This window comes from Megalobrama amblycephala, linkage group LG20, assembly GCF_018812025.1.
Source record: "Megalobrama amblycephala isolate DHTTF-2021 linkage group LG20, ASM1881202v1, whole genome shotgun sequence".
Lineage (NCBI taxonomy): Eukaryota > Metazoa > Chordata > Actinopteri > Cypriniformes > Xenocyprididae > Megalobrama > Megalobrama amblycephala.
In genome coordinates, this window is record NC_063063.1 from 7,641,441 (window position 1) to 7,660,432 (window position 18,992).

Genomic DNA, 18,992 nt, shown 5'->3' on the forward strand with positions numbered 1-18,992 from the left:
ATGTGTGCTACAAATTTAGTACACGTTTCAAAACATAGTTAGATGTCTACATAGATTTTTAGCATTTTAAAGCATCACGGTTTTGCTCAGGCTGTTCCAAAAGGTAGGCATGCTAAAGCCAAGCTCTACTGAAATCAATTGAGTCTAATCTCCCATGCACTTTGCATGATATGTAGACGCCTATGTACAGTAGTTATGTTCGATTCTTGAATTAATCATTCTTTTAAGTCAGTAACCGGTTGAGAACCAGTTCGAAATGAACAAATCTAAAACAACAGACTCAAAAAGAACCAAACGATCTGGTTCTGTCGAAGTTTTCAGAAGATAACCTTCAACAGTTAGAACCGGATCATTTGGTTCTTTGTTGGACATGACCAAAAAGCAAGACTTTCAGGTTAGATTTGTTCATTTTAAACTGTTTTTTTTGGTTCAATGACCCATCTGGACATGTTCATTGGATCATTCGGTGCCGTGCAAGAAGTGTGAGTGCCACTTTGGATGTGCATTTTGCGCCATCAACCTGGAACTAAAGTTTGATTTAGTTTGATTTATTGAACTTGTTTGACCGGCTACCAGCTTGAAAAAATGAAGTATCGAACATCATTAATGTACAGCATCCCAAATCAGTCACTATTCACCAGTCACGCTAACGTAACATAACATAACATAACATAACATAACGTAACGTAACATAACATAACATAACATAACATAACATAACATAACATAACATAACATAACATAACATAACATAACATAACATAACATAACATAACATAACATAACATAACATAACATAAAATAACGTAACCCCACCTGTCTCATTGCAGTTTCACCAATCTTGTCCGAGTGTTTTCGGATACTCTCCAAGAAGTCTTTCAGGTCAGACATGGAGATCTCCTTAATCTCCTCTCGGAGTTTAGGGAGTGTCTCAGCCATAATTTGGCAGAACCTGTACTGGCTCACTCTGGGAATATAAATGTTTTCTAGCTGCTCCATAGTTTTCAATGCAGAGTAGTATCTGAAATGGAAAAGATTCATGTCACTCACCACTTTACTAGTTCCAAAAACCCCTTAAAAATCACTGGAATTTCTATATGATAAAAGCAATATGATTATCAATAAAGAGTAAGATGGAATCAATATTCTTTAAAAAGCAAAAATCTGGGTTACAGTAAAAGGCACATTTTATGCATTAATGCATTAAAATAAATTGATGCATCAATCCAAGTACTAACGATATGATGTATTAATGCAAAAATATATACATTTTTAAGATGCACCAATATTTTGACACGCTAATGTCTGTTGACCATCCTTTGCATTTCACTGAGCTGTCATCAAATATTTGACAAGTATATGATGAAAACTTTTTGATTTTTGAAATTTCTTTTTATATATATGAAGACTTCAGATGCAAAAGCCTCTAAGTGCCATCTGAAATGTTCTTCTAAAATGAGCATTTTTATCAAGCTTGTATGTTTAGGTTCAGTTATTTCACTTTAAATGGCAATTAATAGGTCTTTTTTAGTGACATTAAAGTGAAATAACTGAACTAAACATTGAGCTTGATAAAATGCTCATTTTAGAAGAACATTTCAGATGGCACTTAGAGGCTTTTGCATCTGAAGTCTTCATATGTATTTTTATAAATATATTTTCTAACTGGAGTACCTCAGTTTGTTGTGTATAGATAGTACATCAGCACATTTTAGAGAGCAAAGAAGACTGAATTCATTGCTTATCTCAACACACAAACCATATAATCAGATGATTGATGATCTCATGACTAAAGTGTATTTTTTTTTTGTTAATGTCTCAATTGGGATACAGGATTTGCAATTTTCATGTTATATTTTGGTTGCATTTGTGAGTTAATATAACTGGTCGTGTAAAACAGGCACATATCTTCGTAAAAACGATCACAAGCCCCTGAATCTAATCAAAATGTAATGTTTTGAGGTATTGGTAAATATTGTATCACTGTCTAAGAGAATCAATGTCAGATCATATGAATAACAACCAAGAAAAAGAATCTGTAAATGTTAAAAAAAAACACTCACTTTTCCAATAGTACAGCCACAAGATTTAAACAATACATGTGTTGACATGACAAAAATGCTTACTAACCTTTTCTGTGTAAAATCATATTCAATTTTACACCTTTGTAGCCATAAAACCATAAAAGGAGGGTAAAAATGACAAGACCAACTTTACAGATAAAATAAGTTAACAGGAGAATTAATGTACGTACTTTTATAAAATTATACATTTCACATTTCTCAAAAAAATTAGCATCATTCACTTTCATCATAAGTGCCTCATTGCAACCTAAAATTTTGCTTTTTTAGGTTTTTTTTTTTTTTACAAGAAAACTAAACAAAAGTACTTTTTTTTTGCCATAAACACTGTTGATTTAGCTTGTATCGAAACCAGAAAATCTTTAATATTATTTGTCAGAGTTTTTATAGTTACTACAGTCTGTTTATGGCTATTAAGCAATTTTGCTGCATTAATATAAAGTGTCTGGGAATCACAGGTGGGCATTTATCAGCATTGCACAACAACACTACCACAACAAACTCTGGGAAGAATAGACCAATGACTGAAGCTGTGTATTATTTAAGCATACAGGTCAATTTTTCCTTCTAGGAGGTCTTTTTCCATCTACAGTGTCCTCCACAAATATTGGCACCCTTAGTAAATATGAGCAAAGGCAGCTGTGAAAATAAATCTGCATTGTTTGTCTTTTTGATCTTTCATTCAAAAAATTCACAAAATTCTAACCTTTCATTTAAGTAAAACAATTGAAAATGGGTGGATAAGCTCATTATGAAATAAATGTTTTTCTCTAGTTCATGTTGGCCACAATTATTGGCACCCAATTATTGCAATGTCCTTTTCCCAAGATAACAGCTCTGAGTCTTCTTCTATAATGCCTGATGAGTTTGGAGAACACCTGACAAGAGATCAGAGACCATTCCTTCATACAGAATCTCTCCAGATCCTTCAGATTCCAGCTCCATGTTGGTGCTTCTTCTCTTCAGTTCACTCCACTCATTTTCTTTAGGTTTCAGGTCAGGGAACTGGGATGGCCATGGCAGAAACTTCATTTCGCGCTCAGTGACACATTTTTGTGTTGGTTTTGATGTTTGTTTTGGATCATTGTCCTGATGGACGATCCAACCACTGCCCATTATTGGATTTCTAACAGAAGTGGTCAGGTTTTGATTTTTTATCTGTTAGTATTTGATAGAATCCATGATACCATGTATCTGAACAAGATGTCCAGGACCTCCAGCAGAAAAATAGGCTCACAGCATTAAAGATCCAGCAGTATATTTAACCATGGACATGGGGTACTTTTTATCCATGTGTGCACCAAACCCATCTGGTGGGTTTGCTGCCAAAAAGCTATTTTTTTAGTTTCATCTTACCACAGAAGCCGGTCCCATTTGAAGTTCCAGTCGTGTCTGACAACTGAATATGCTGGAGTTTGTTTTTGGATGAGAGCAGAGGATTTTTCTTGAAAACCTCCTGAACAACTTGTGGGTATATAGGTGCTGTTTGATCATTTTTTTAAGGCTTTCTGAGACTCAAGACTCAACTAATTTCTGCAATTCTCCAGCTGTGATCCTTGAAGAGTCTTTGGCCACTCAAACTTTCCTCCTCACCGCACATTAGGACGATTTAGACACACGTCCTCTTCCAGGCAGATTTGTAACATCTTTAGTTGATTGAAACTTCTCTGATGGTGGAATGGGAAATTTCAATGCGTTAGCTTTTTTCTATTTTGTGAAGCTCAACGATCTTTTGCTGCACATCAGAACTATATTATTTGTTTTTTCTCATTGTGATGAATGATTAAGGGGATTTGGCTTTTGTGTTTACACATATTTGTACTCCTGTGGAACAGGAAGTCATGGCTGCTCAATTTCATGCTCCTAGTCACCCTGGTATGCTAAAAAAAAATGTAAATGTGAATGGGAATATACTTCAGAGATATTTTACTCAGAGGAATTTCTAGGGATGTGGGGAATTGTGGCAAACGTGTATTGGAGAAAAACATTTATTTCATAATGAACTTTTTCCCCCATTTTCAATTCTTTTCCTTCAATGAAAGGTTAGAATTTTGTGAATTTTTTGAATGAAAGATCAAAAAGATAAACAATGCAGATTTTTTTTTTCACAGCCACCTTTGCTCATATTTACTAAGGGTGCCAATATTTGTGGAGGGCACTGTATATCCACACCAAACAATTTTTTTTCTCAGAATATATGCAACATAGGCTCAAAGATAACAATCTTGCACAATGTATAAATGTCTGTCCATATTCAAGGTATTAATACATTTATTAACTTGTACCACACTAGCCGGTGCCTCTGAATGCTCCCTGACCTCAACGCTCTGAAGTGCGCGTGTGTCCGTGTGGAAGGCCAAAGTGGCGCCCTTCCCAGCGAGTGTTACATGTGAACTGCGAAAGAATCCCTGCCTGATTAGACCATGTCCCAGCCTAGTCATTAGCGTGCAGTGGCGACACACAGATTAATGGAAAAACACATTGCACTAATTGCCTCAATTTGGAGGAGGCCTGTCATGGGCATGCCGGTACAGGGCAGTGCTGTGAAGAAGGGCACACACAAGGTCAATTGTCTTTGCGTTTGAATAGTTTATTTATTCATGATGTGTTATGACTGACTAAGTAGACATTAATGGACAAAGAAGGGTCATTATTTTCAAGTTCAACGTGACCTTACATTCATCCCTTCATTCCAGGAGAAAAGACTGATTACGTCTTCATGAAAGGGGTTTGAATGTGTTTTTAGCTGAATTATAATAGTTCAATTGATTTTTTTTCAGCAGAACACTGGCACTTTCCACACCTTCCTTTACTTTTTAAAGCATAGGCACACATATCATGTTTTTTGAAATGAAAACTATTAAATATCTTAGATAAATTTCTATTTTGCATAAAATTATAACTTGTTTTTTTATATACACAACATGAAAAGTAGACAACTTTTAATGATGAAGAGTACAAATGTTTGCTCAATTCATTGTAGAATTCATTTTTTAATTATTTTAATTACCAATCACATACTATTTAATCGCTTTATTCAATTGTGACTGCAAGAAAGTGACATTATTTGGACCTTTTCTACAGCAAGCTATAAATAGTCTCACTCCTTTTTCTCAAATTGTACACACTAATTGTAGTTTTGACTACATTAATCAAGCTCATTCATTCAATTATTATTCACAGATATTACATGATCAAGAGACAGAATTTTTGTCCTTAAATTTATGGAATAGGTTTGTCAATAACTAAAAACCAACAAACCAACCTTTTTCCTAAACAAGCCTACTTAGTGACAGTATAATTTTGACAAAATTGTTATTGAATTTTTATTTCTAGAACATATCAAATCATTCATATAATAGTTTTAAACTGCAAACCCCAAACCTAACAACTCAAAAAGCTCATCTAATATTTATTTTGGCATCACGAGGTGGATGAAAAACATTGTCTGAAGGTTTACTGAACTCCTTTTTGAAGAGTTTCAAACCTATTTCGTTACCATTAAATGACCATGACTGATTTGCAATAAAGATAAGAACTTACCTTTTCGATTCAAGCTGCTCCTTCAATTTGCTGTACATTTCCAGGACTGCAGAAATATAAATAAAAGAGGGGAAAAAAGACATTGTATTAAAAATAAATCAAACTGACACATTTTGTCCACTTCCTAAATATATATTATTGCTTTTCAAAAGAACTTGATTTATCTACAGCATCATCCAATAGGTTACTTGATGAAACCACTGTAACAACAGAACATCAAATTCTCTTTCTGTCTGTCCTAACAGCTAGGAATTGATGTATGAACTTTTAAGTCCAAGAGAAATTTAGAGATAAACACTGAGCACTGTTTAATGAGGACCTGGACTCGTTACTGTAATAAGAAACCATGGGAACATTCACATTTAGTTTCTTGATTGTTTTTAATAGTCTTTTGATGAAACCTCTAGAGCGGTTACAGCCCATACGGGGAGATTTTAAAGAGCGCCTTTCGGTTACACGAACGCGCCGTCTCACCGGGAATGCAGAGCTGCAACTTCTCCACAGTGGTGGCCATGTTCCTCTGTTGAACCCGGCAGCGGATGACCTCCTCCGTTTGGGCCGTCACCTTACATAAGGGAAGGTCAAAGAGTGTGAAGCCCTCTCAATTAACGAGACAGTCCTCTCTGCGCTATTGTCTGATAATCGACATTCTTTTCTTCTGCCCATCTAACGGCAGACATGCTAACAAAGCCAGACTGTGCCATACCTCCCGTCCGGCGTCTTGAAGTCTTCGATTGGTGTCACTCACTTGGCCCTTAAAACATAATATCACTTTTGTTAGACAAATAAGCCCACGATTCCCTGTTGTAACTGCTCACCCTTGTAATCAGATCATACTTCATGAGGAGTCAAGAACAAAGCCATGCAAATTCAAATTAAATGTGCAGCGGGAACTTGAACTTTTGGTCGGTAGGGAGCTTTTATGGCCGGTAATCACTTCTGACAGCCCTTTCTAACAGATTCTGTGACAAACTTCTCAATTTTACTTGGGATTTTTGAACTTTGGTTGTTCCTCTGGCTCTGTCAAACAATTCAAATCAATGACCCAATTGACCATTGGTCCCTTGTTGGTAACTTCAATGAGCTCTATGTGCCATTCATTGTCTGGGGTAAAATGCGGATAGCATTTTCTGGTAATTAAACATTCTTTTTTTTCTTCTTCTTTTTTTCGGCTGAACACAAACGCTGGGTGGCTGATTAACAAATGTGAAGACCTCCACACCACTGCGCCAGTATAGTGCCCCAGGTGCAGGGACCGCACGGCCGCAGACTTTCCCACATATTAAGTCTCATTAGGTCATCGTAATAAGGAACCGCTTTTTGAGTTATTAAAATACTCATTTATTCGCGAACAAAGAGGGCCCAGCGAACTCATTGATGCCGTATGTGCTCTCTTGTTATCTGAATATGCTTTATATAATGTGGGTCTAATTACGAGGATTTGTGAGCCACTCCTGTGCCGTTTGGTCACCATATTTCACTCTGGGAAGTGGAAAGGGAGCTAAAGAGAATTGGCGTGCGATTCCAGCGCGAGGTCTGGAGCGCGCTGCTGAACCCCATGAACACGCAATGACCGATCTGTGGCGGATGATAGCTAGGCACTTTGGGCAGCTCTCCATCCAATGGGAGTTTGCGGAAACCAACAAATAATAGCACAATAACTATGCAAATTCAATTGTGCTACAAACTTCATTTTGGAGAATGGTGCTTAACCTTTCTTGGTGCATGATTTCAAGGCAACATAATTGTCTACTGTATCACTTTATTGTAGAAGAATGTATATGTTCTGTTTTGCAACAGCCTGTTTAAAGGCTGATACTGTCTAAACATGCATTTTAAATGAACATCATGTACAAACAATACTGAGAAATAATTGTTTTATCATGTCAGTAAATCATTGTTAAAAGGCATGTAAATAAAAAAATAGTTTTTTCAATAAAAAAACACAAGGGATAATATTTTATTTATTATTATTTTCCTTTATACTCTACCACAGTGGCCGGCAATAGGCCGGCAATAATATCTGGCCCGCGCCCGCAGCCAGATTATTTTGATAGCGGCTGGTTCTGAAACAGATCTGTCTGGAGAGCGCCGTTCATGGTTGCATAGCAACGACAGACGACACAGGAGCGCAAGCGCTTTGGAAAGGAAAGAGGCGCGGCCACGCTTTCCACGCGTTTTTAGACGCGACATGTTAACGGCCCCTATTATATTCTTTGCAAACTGCAGATAAGACACACTGGCTTTGCATTCACATGAATGCATAGTTGTCTTTCCATTCTTCTTTGTATGCCCCATTTTCGCTGTCAACTTTCCTCTTTAGACTCTTTGATAGTGCCATTTTCTCTCATCAGCTAACTTAAATGTTAACATCACTCTGCAAAGGCTATGTCAAATAATTATTACAATAAGTTAGGTTCCATTGTGTAACAAGCAAATTAAAATGATGTTTATTATTCACAATATGGAAATAAAACAGTTCATTATGAGCATGACTCAAACATGCCATTAATGGGCTTATTCAAGTCCTCTTATTTTTTTGTTATTTTTATCCATTCCGCATCTCCCACGCGTGTGTTTTAGCAAGGTGGTCTGTGTTGCAAGTTGGTGAATGAAGATACTTGTCAGGTTACGTGTCACTACTCTGCTTTATTAATTTATCCAGTGTAAAACCCGGACACTGCCACACAAATGTGACTATTTGTTAATGACTGTCCTACTACAGGATTTAACACAGAGTAACAGCTCACTACCAGTTACAAAAGACACCGTAAAGGCCTGTACACACTGGGATGAATATCGCATGCGTTTATCGCCAGTGTTTTGAGACATTTTTTGTGTTCACACCCAAGCGATTTTCGCGCAGAGTGAACGTGCAAATTCACTCCCTGACAGTATGTGGCGCTTGTGCTTAACGGTAGTGCAAATAAACATATTTATGATATTAATAAAGTTAAAGAAGATAAAAATGCAGATATTAAATGGCATATATCTGAGAGATGGTAGTCAGAAACGGTAGTGCAAATAAACATATGATATTAGTAAAGTTAAAGAAGATAAAAATGCAGATATTAAATGTCATATTTGAGAGATGGTAGTCAGAAACAGTAGTGCAAATAAACATTTCAACTGTATTTCTTGAATGTAAAAGAAAAAAAACAGCAAAAATACAGAAATAATACACATCTATTGGTATGGCCAAGAACTGCCAGAGCACCCATAGCGTGCGTCTCAATCAGCTTCCCAGTTCACTAGTCAGGGAGTCGGCCACATTCATTTAAATGGTATACTGATACACGACCTAGGAAGCTAGGGAGCTGTTTGAGATGCAGGGATAGTTTGTAGGGGTCTTCCTCGTCTACTTACTTTCTCTTCGTCGTCTTGTGTGCTCGGCAAGACTGTTTTGTGCTTGAGCGCCACCAAGTCGTGTTTTACTGTAACTTCAGCAGCTCCAGGCACGTGAACAAAAGCACCAATCTCATTGGTCGGACAGTTTTTAATGCGGTGCGTCAAACCAAAAAAACGAACCCAAGGCTTTTTTTAAAAAATGACGCTTTTACGCGTCGGTGTGCACACTCACACTGGCGCCCGTTGTTTAGTCCCGAGGCGTTAAACGTCGGCGAAAATCACGCGCGATATTCGTCCCGGTGTGAACAGGCCTTAACAGTCTGTCACAGGCAATTCTAGTTGCATTTTTCATCAATTAGCCTAATTTCTTAAATTATCCTTTAACTATGTTCTGGCCCGCCATTTAATGGCGAAACATTTTTTTGGCCCGATGCCAAACTTAATTGCCGACCCCTGCTCTACCATTTAAAAGTTTGGGATCAATACGATTTTTTTAAAAGAGATTATTAGTCTTATTTAGCAAGGATACATTAAATTAATCAAAAGTGACAGTAAACATTTATAATGTTACGAAAGATTTCTATTTTAAATAAATGCTGTTCTTTTGAACTTTCTATTCATTGAATCATGGAAAAAAAACTTATCACAGTTTCCACAAAAATATAACTCTCTTCAGGCTTTTTGAGCAGCAAATCAGAACATTAGAATGATTTCTGAAGGATCATGTGACACTGAAGACTGGAGTAAAGATGCTGAAAATTCTGTTTTGTCATCACAGGAATGAATTACATTTAAAAAAAAAAATATCTTAAGATACATTTATTTGAAATTGTAATAATTTACACTATTACAGGTTTTACTGTATTTTTGATGAAAGAAAATGTATCATTGTTGAGCATAAGACACTTTAAACATTAAAAAAATCTTACCCAACCCAAACTTTTGAACGGCAGTGTATGTACCAATATAAAAATACAAAGTAATAAAAAGTAATATTTACCTACATATATTTCTTACTACAAGATTTTTATATGTAAACATTTTTTGAAGTGATTCCACTAAACTGATTTTATGGAACTCAGTAAAAAGCTTAATTTTGGATTGCAAGCAAAATCAGTGTAAAATTTGTGATTATTCTATTTATCACCAGCCCTGTTTAGTATAATGGTATATTTTTCCAGTACCATCTGATACTATTATAATACCATGGTATTGTCACAATATATAGCAGGGAAAATTTATTATTTCAGACTAATAAAGAATAACATATAATTTCTAATCCCTAAAATAACTTTGATCATGATTTCAAAGTACCATCAGTTTCTCAGCATCCGCTCGGACTTTCAGCAGTTCTGTGATGGCGTCCACGAATCCCTGATGATGGAAGTTGCACATTTTCTCAATCTCTCTGTCATGGTTGCGTATTCTGGCATCAAGTTTCTCCATAAACCTTTTGTGTGCGTTGGGCTGATCATCATAAACGGATCTATAAAACAAACATCAAATTCATACATTATTTCAAACAACAAAAAAATCTTTAAAGAAACACTAATTCTACATGAATGAAGAGAGATGTGTCAATGGTGAAGTTGACATTTTTACATTTATAACCCCTTCAAAATGATCTGTATTTCAGCATGAAAGGCTCATAAATGCCATCTCATCTTCATTAAAATCAACAATAATACATCAGACTTTTTCATGGAGAAGCACCACTTTAGAAAGTGTTAAACACCTATTATTTTTATGTAATTACAGGGAAGAAACACACTTGGCACTGATGTTCACACCTTGTGTTTCCCCTTCAGATAGCACACACACACACACACACACACACACTTATCCTTCAATACTCTGCAGGTGGTGTTCTCAATCTAAGAGCATGTGTGTATCAGTAGCTGTGGTAGCCTATGTGTACAGCAGTGAGAGCTGGCAAAGTGAGGCCAACAGATGGGCCACTTCTTCAGAGTGTTGTGAGATCACAGAGTGTGTTGCCCTCCTCACTGCTCCAGATGGCCAAAGAGAGCCATCTCTCTCAGTGAAGAAGAACTGAGTCCGAGATGATTCAGGGTCTCACTTTCTGACACAGACAGGAAGTGTGAAGGGAACTGACACTGTAAAAATGCTGCATGAATTATCATTTACAATCAATGTGAAACAGTGAACAGACCATTTTATTTCCCTAAAGTAATGTATTTCAAAGCAAAACAAAATGTTCAAAATGGGCCATTCAAAATGCTATTTTTTTTTTTTTGGGGACTTTTTACCCATTAGTGATTGATTAGATTTAGGTATTACCATGATTTATATACAACGGGGGCACATTGTAACACATTTTAAAGAGGCTCTATGAAAAATCTGAGGAGGAAAAAAAAACTTCTATAAAAGGTATATCTTAAGATATTATTAAAATATGTTTAAGACAATATTTTAATTTCAAATTTTAATTTCTCTGGTACAATGCAGGATTATTACAGTTACCTAAAATTAAAACTATTCAAAAACTTTTTTGTTACTTGAAATAAAATAAATGTTATATTAAATAAAATAAAAACTTTATTTTATTTTAGTTAGTTGCGAAGGCAACATCTCATTTTCTTTTAGTTAAACTTACTATACTATACTATATTTTAGTTAAACTAAATAAATAAACTAAAACATGAAAAAATAAACTAAATAAAAAATGAAAAAACAACAAAATAACTAAAACTTGAACTAAAATGAAAATGAAAAGGAATATATATATAAATACAAAATAATTTAAAGTATTAATAAAAACTATAATATTATTTAAATGATACTAAAATAACATTGGTGCAATGACAATTTAAAAGACAACTGTTACATTTTGTTGTCTTTACACGTGAATGCGCAAAACAAAGGGGTAGGGGAAAGGGAAGGGGTAAGGGGAAGAATTTGGATTGGGCATTAGTTCATCCTGGATGGTGGACTCATGAATAGTTCTCCAAGTGCGCCATCCTGTGGGCAACAATGGAACACAGCATACTGAACCTGATGCATAAATATTTAATCCAAAACAGCAGCCATAGATCAGTGGTTCTCAGGTGGTTCTGCTCCAGGACCTGAACATGAAGCGGTTACTCACTCAAGTAACAGAAGTGATGTGCAAAAGTAATAAAGACGTCCTCAGAATCAAACACTAAAATTCATTAATATTACTATGTATTGAATAGACCCAACAATATGACAGGCCAAACAACATTCAGAAGGGGAACACATTTGTATTGGAGCAGTATATAATATACCATATCACAAACTCACTGCCATTCATTTTTTTTTAAGTTTCCATGGATAATTATTTAAATTTATTTAAAATTTATAAATTTTTTATGTGTCATATGTGCAAATATAAATCATATAGAATGAAAACCATTTATTCAGAAATGCATTAGTATAAAAATAAGTCGTTTCAAGGGCTATTTTATGAATATTTTAATGTGCCCTATTATTCTATTTTAAAAGTTTCTCATTTTGTTTTGTTTACATGCATCCAAGATCAAAAAACACTTTAATTTTCTCATAATATACATTGCAGCATCTCCTCTTTTCTCACAGTGTCTGAAAACCTACTCTGCTCTGATTGGTCAGATGGCCCAGTCTGTTGTGATTAGTTTATCGCTTACAGCGGGTCAGAAACAAAACACTATTACCATATCTGAATTTCAGTACAGGAGGCTTCCATACAAAAATGTCAAAATGCCTTTTTGGAGAGTATTCACGCAAACACAGTGGGTTATATTTTAAGTAAGCATACACAGCTGAGAAGGAAAACGCATGTGTAACAGTATATTGGATCCGTGCAATAGCTCTTAAAGTGACAGCAGCCTAATAAACCTGCTGCAGTTGGTCATTAACGTTAAGTTAACCTCATTTCGTTCTGTTGTATTTATTTGCCCGTTTTGTTTGTAATTACTTTCTTTGTTCTTATTGTATTGCTGGCAGTTTACTTGTCTTCTATAACCATTTTGAGGACCTTTTTCTTACATTTGTTAACCCAGTATTAGTTTTTGCTGAAGTATCGATAATTCTGAAATTTCACTGCTATTTAAAATAAGAAATAAGACTTTTGGGAGATAAAAACTCCATTTATCACACTTTGATCTTTGAAACTTTGCACACCTTTTACATTCAAAAATGCTATAGTACACACTATATGGCGGGAAATATATGAAAAAGCACAATGGGGCACTTTAAAATAGAAGATAAATTAAGCAGAACAAAGTGTGGTGACATGGTGTTGGACTAACAAAGTTCTGCTATTCTTTTGCTTCCTTTTTTTATTGAGGTGACTGCCTTAACTGAAAATGTAAAGTAACTCATTACAAAATATTATGGGCCAGATTTACTAACAGCTTGAGCCAGCGCAAATCTCTTTTGGCATTAAAAAACTTCTGTCAGGATTTACTGAAGACATGCAGTGAAAAATTAGCGCTGAAAAGGCGGCTGACACTTATGGCATATGCATTTGTAGGAGTTTCTCTTTCAGATGCAAAATTTATGGGAGGAGAGTGTTCAAATAAATCATGCAAGGTAATTTACTAAGGTTTGTGCTAGTCAATTTACTGGTATTTGCGGCAATGGGATTTGCGCCCCCCAAGAATCATGATGAGAATAATAAACTCAATATTTCCAAAATTTACTCTGAAGATCTGTTCAAAGATCCAATCAGGCAGGATAAATGGTTTGTCTCTCTATGACTCACATGTGAGTTTCAGCAGAAGCAGGTGCTTCCTCTGTTCACAGGTGTGTTTTTGTCAGAGGCAGAAATAACTTTGAAATTACTTCATGAGACATACTGGAAATGTAGCATCTGAACAGTGGCAGTAATTAGCATGGGGTCATATGAAGCAAACTGCATTAAATGATCTCAACCAAAATAATACAAATATTCATAATAACAAATTAGCAAAGTCTTGGATGGCTCAATGCTAGTAAAACAGCCAGCTGGATCTCTCTATCGGATGCCAAGAAGAAGGTTCGGATGTAATCCAGGTTGCCATTGGCAACACGGCCTCAATGTCTAGACTGTGAATGGCAACCTTTAATATGGCACTACACAATGTTGCTAGTTCTGAGGGATTTTTACCACAATATGATACAATTCCTAGGGTGTTCTGGTCGTTGAGAAACCAGATTTGAAATGTTCACAAAATATTTTCAAAAATCTGAATATAGGAAATGATGAGTGAGCATTTTTTCAATGGTCCACAACAGGTAAAGAATATAAACTAAACACATTGTATTTTTTGTTTTTGTCAATGTGTCTTGTTTGATGAAAATAGCCTTTAAATTAAGTTTTATCATGCATATGTACACACACACACACACACACACACAAACAGTACTTTAGTTTACCGGTGTTCTTTCAGTTTGGCTTCAGCTCATGCAGCTCAAACTGGTCAATACAGTGCATTAGAGCCCGTCCACTTAGAACTTTTTCCATTGGGATTTTTTTTTTTTTAAAAAGTCTTTGTTACAGCGTTATAGGCCATGAACCAAACCAACCAGCAACGAGGTGACTTTTAAACATTACAAACTAATTGGAAGCAAAAAGAATTTGAAAAAGAGACAAAGATAAAAGACAGTGTACTTAAAGGTGCCCTAGAATTAAATATTGAATTTATATTGGCATAGTTAAATAACAAGAGTTCAGTACATGGAAAAGACATACATTGAGTTTCAAACTCCATTGCTTCCTCCTTCTTATATAAATCTCATTTGTTTAAAAGACCTCCGAAGAACAGGCGAATCTCAACATAACACCGACTGTTACGTAACTGTCGGGACCATTAATATGTACGCGCCCAATATTTGCATATGCCAGCCCATGTTCAAGGCATTAGACAAGGGCAGAACGTCTGGATCTGTGCACAGCTGAATCATCAGACTAGGTAAGCAAGCAAGAACAATAGCGAAAAATGGCAGATGGAGCAATAATAACTGACATGATCCATGATAACATGATATTTTTAGTGATATTTGTGAATTGTCTTTCTAAATGTTTCGTTAGCATGTTGTTAATGTACTGTTAAATGTGGTTAAAGTTACCATCGTTTATTACTGTATTCACGGAGACAAGAGAGCCGTCGCTATTTTCATTTTTAAACACTTGCAGTCTGTATAATGCATAAACACAACTTCATTCTTTATAAATCTCTCCAACAGTGTGTAATGTTAGCTTTAGCCACGCAGCATAGCCTCAAACTCATTCAGAATCAAATGTAAACATCCAAATAAATACTATACTTACATGATCCGATGTATGCAAGCAGCATGCATGACGAACATCTTGTAAAGATCCATTTTGAGGGTTATATTAGCTGTGTAAACTGTGTTTATGCTGTTCAAGGCAAGCGCGAGCTCTGGGGGCGGGGGAGCACGAGAATTAAAGGGGCCGCAACCTATATATCGGTGCATAGTTAATGATGCCCCAAAATAGGCAGTTAAAAAAATGAATTAAAAAAAAATCTATGGGGTATTTTGAGCTGAAACTTCACAGACACATTCAGGGGACACCTTAGACTTATATTACATCTTTTAAAAAGAAGTTCTAGGGCACCTTTAATGGCTTTAAAAGTTCAGTGTTTCCCAACCTATTGGGAAACACTGAAGTTTTGATAAGTAAAAAATCCCTCGCCAGCACTAAAATAACAAAATTACACAAACATGCATTGCTTCAAATGGCATGATAGGCCTATTAAAAATAATGATTATATTAAATTAATTACTCCCATTTATTATGAAACTTGAGCTTAAGTCTGGTATGAAGTATGAACACAAAGTCATATAGGTAGCAATATGATGTTGTTGATGATGATAAAACAACAAATTTACACATCGACGCTGTCGGGCGGAGACCTTGTATTTTTATAATAACCAATTATAAATTAATGCACTGTCATCAAAGCTAGTATTGTGGCTTTATATATGGTCTGCCATGTGTATGTCATTATAATATTAAGAGTTTATGAAAATTAAGCTCAAATGGAGAGAATGACAAGAGATAGGCTTATCTGTTTTGTCTGTCACTGGAACAGCCGCATCTGATTACGTTTTCATCAATTTACAGGTAATAAAGTTTCATTGTAGCTATATGGGCGCTCAGTTTTTCTTGTTGTTGAATTTTAGACAAAATCTCATGACATAAAAGATGAAGTGCTATGCACAGGATATTTAGATGGCAAAAACAAGATTCTTCTCCGCTCTTCATATACAAAAACATCAGTCTTTATAGACATAGTGTTTCTTGAGTAAAGAAACTGTACTTATTCAAACATCAGTTCTTTATTTTACCTTTGCACTGCAAACAAGCAGAGATCCATCTCCAAACTGCGTGTAGCACTTTCATTCACAATAGAGGCGGGTGGAGTTATGAGTTTTGACTGACAGTTTGAGGATCCAATTGAAGTTACGAGGTTTAGTCACAAAGTTATTTTAAATCCTTTTCATTGGTTAAATATTTGTAAAACCCACATACAGGCATAAAGGATTACAAATAGCACTGATTTTCCCAATAAATAAATAAATAAATGAATGAATGAAGAAATACACTGTAGTAGGAGGTTTCCACCTGACAGCAAAGATATATTATATATTTGTAGGATTTATTTTATTTGTTTAATTTTTTGGGCTATTTGACAATTTTCCACAGCACACCTGACAACCTGTCACGGCACACTAGTGTGCCACAGTACACTGGTTGGGAAACATTGGGTTAGTTCACCCAAAAATGAAAATTCTGTCATTAATTACTCACCCTCATGTCGTTCCAAAACCATAAGACCTTCTTTCATCTTTGAAAATTTAGGCTTTTATTCACATATAAACATTGATCAGAGTACATAAACAAAAGCTCAACCGAACCTGCTTGATGAGTGAGAACAAACCTCTTGCAGAAGCTCAAACATGCTGCGTAACATGTTTGCGTAACAGGATGTCAAGCAAGCATACATTTAACATAACTGATGTGCGAGTTGATGAATGTTGTTTTTATGTGAATAAAAGCCTAAATTCAATCTGTTCATCATATAAAGCAATCGAGTCTCTTCAGAAAATTTAGAATAAACCACTCAATTCACATGGATTAGTTTTACGATCTCTTTATGAATTTTTTGAACCGTCAAAGTGGTAGTTGCATAGCTGCCAATGGAGAGACAGATATCGCTCAGATTTCAGATTTTTGTTCGGAAGATGAAAGAAACTCGTACGGTTTTGGAATGCCATGAGGGTGATTAATGACAATTTTAATTTTTCCGTGAACTATCCATTTAATGAAGAAAAGAATTACAATCCCCATAAAGTATTGGGAATGACATTGGGTACTTTTGGTGCACACCCGGGTTCGATTGACGTGAGAGTTCAGTCAGTTCATTTGATGATGGGAATAAACACTGTTTTCCGAACTCGGATGCACATCTGCAAGCGTTAAAAAGTCCCAGGTCCACATAAAAAGGGTGGTCTGGGGTGTGGTTCATTTAAACTCCAGTACGGTTCGCTGCTGATATGAACGCAATCATACTAAATTGCGGAAGTGAATAGCAAGTAATGACGTACGATTCGATAAAATTGTGTGTTTGTTCACATATGCTTTCCTGACAAGCGTGACTGATGCACTGCATGCAGAGAGAATTTAAAGTTGTTAATAATATATATAGAAACAACATATTTTACGTTTATTGCAAAACATGCATATAGTATTTCGACAGCATAGCAAGACATTTATGTTGATTACGTCATTTGTGGTGCTTCATGGGAGAGGGCATTCCCTGCAAGCTCTTTTGACAAACTCTCTGATTGGTTGAATTTTCTGTACAGCGTCATGTGTAATGTATTTTTTCTCCACAAATTCAGCTGTTACACACAAATATTTTAAAAATAAAACAATGTGAACGAATGTCTTGATTAACAATTTCAGAACTCACAGTAGGCCTGTCTATAAAAGGTTTATTATTAGCCTAATTGTTAAAAAGAGAAAATGAATGTCATTTTTAATTCCGGAGCCCATATGTTGCACTCTATACCGACAGCATGTTTCAATTAAAATTATTTAATTATAATCATAATGCACCTTTTTGTGAAACAGGTCTCCATTATCAATGAAAAAACTTTGACAACCTAGGTGGAATCTTAACGCTGAAATGGAAAACTGTAAAAATGGAAAGCTTGTATTGTAAGGCCTAGACCAACTAGGATGTATTCAGCTTTACAAAATGCCCTATTTTATTTATTTTTTACATCTATATATCCCCTATGCGGTTACCTGTTCAACCTTTTCCTGCCACCCAGATGGAAAATGCTGAAGGCCAATTTCTACTGAAAACACGCAAGCTTTCTAAAATCGGTACCCACTTCCACTGAATTTCAAAAGGTCGTATTACACCCCATAATGGGATATCCTTTCTGCGAATCTGCACACATGCACACATGCACACAGAACTACTATCAGCAAGACCATGTTCACAACGAGTTTCCTCCTTCCTGTTATTGAATTCAACAGACCAAAGAGCAGCAAGTTCCGGACAACTGCCAGGAGGTACTGAAGGAAACAAAGACAGAGCGAGTAAAAGTCAAGCCTCTTCATTTACGGCTCAAACACAAAACACAGAATATTATACATTTACAACTACTGCCACAGGGTAGTTAATGAAACCAAACTACACCCTATTGTAACACAAGCTTGAATGAGTGACAATCACTGTGTTTACCTGCACTTTTAAGAAAATAGGCTTAGGGAATTCCAGGTTATTCCAGGGTTTTTGCAAAAAGCAGCATTCTGAAACATCATGTAAACGTGAACAGTGTTCTGGGTGTGGTAAACCAAGACAAAATGGTTTACCACACCCAGTTTTTTTGCCAGAGAACACAGCACATGTGGTCATATAAACGTACAAGTGACATTATTACAGGTTTCTGAAGATAGTCTATAAGTGACATGGCTGATGTAAAGGAAAAGTATGGAGAAAGCTGCTTGATGATGGTGGCAAACATTTATTTGGGTTA

The 18,992-nt window shown here is 35.7% G+C and overlaps 1 protein-coding gene across 2 annotated transcripts in view; it reads right to left on the reverse strand.

Moving 5' to 3' along the window:
• Positions 1 to 18,992, reverse strand: part of exoc6 (exocyst complex component 6) — a 77,116-nt gene that overhangs the window by 49,894 nt on the left and 8,230 nt on the right. For both annotated transcript variants that reach the window (XM_048169855.1, XM_048169854.1), the window contains exons 2-6: positions 10,287 to 10,458; positions 6,331 to 6,378; positions 6,099 to 6,189; positions 5,625 to 5,670; positions 817 to 1,021 (exon numbers count right to left, since the gene is read on the reverse strand). In XM_048169855.1, the coding sequence (XP_048025812.1) occupies positions 817 to 1,021; positions 5,625 to 5,670; positions 6,099 to 6,189; positions 6,331 to 6,378; positions 10,287 to 10,458 (562 nt within the window). The remainder of the gene's footprint in view (positions 1 to 816; positions 1,022 to 5,624; positions 5,671 to 6,098; positions 6,190 to 6,330; positions 6,379 to 10,286; positions 10,459 to 18,992) is intronic.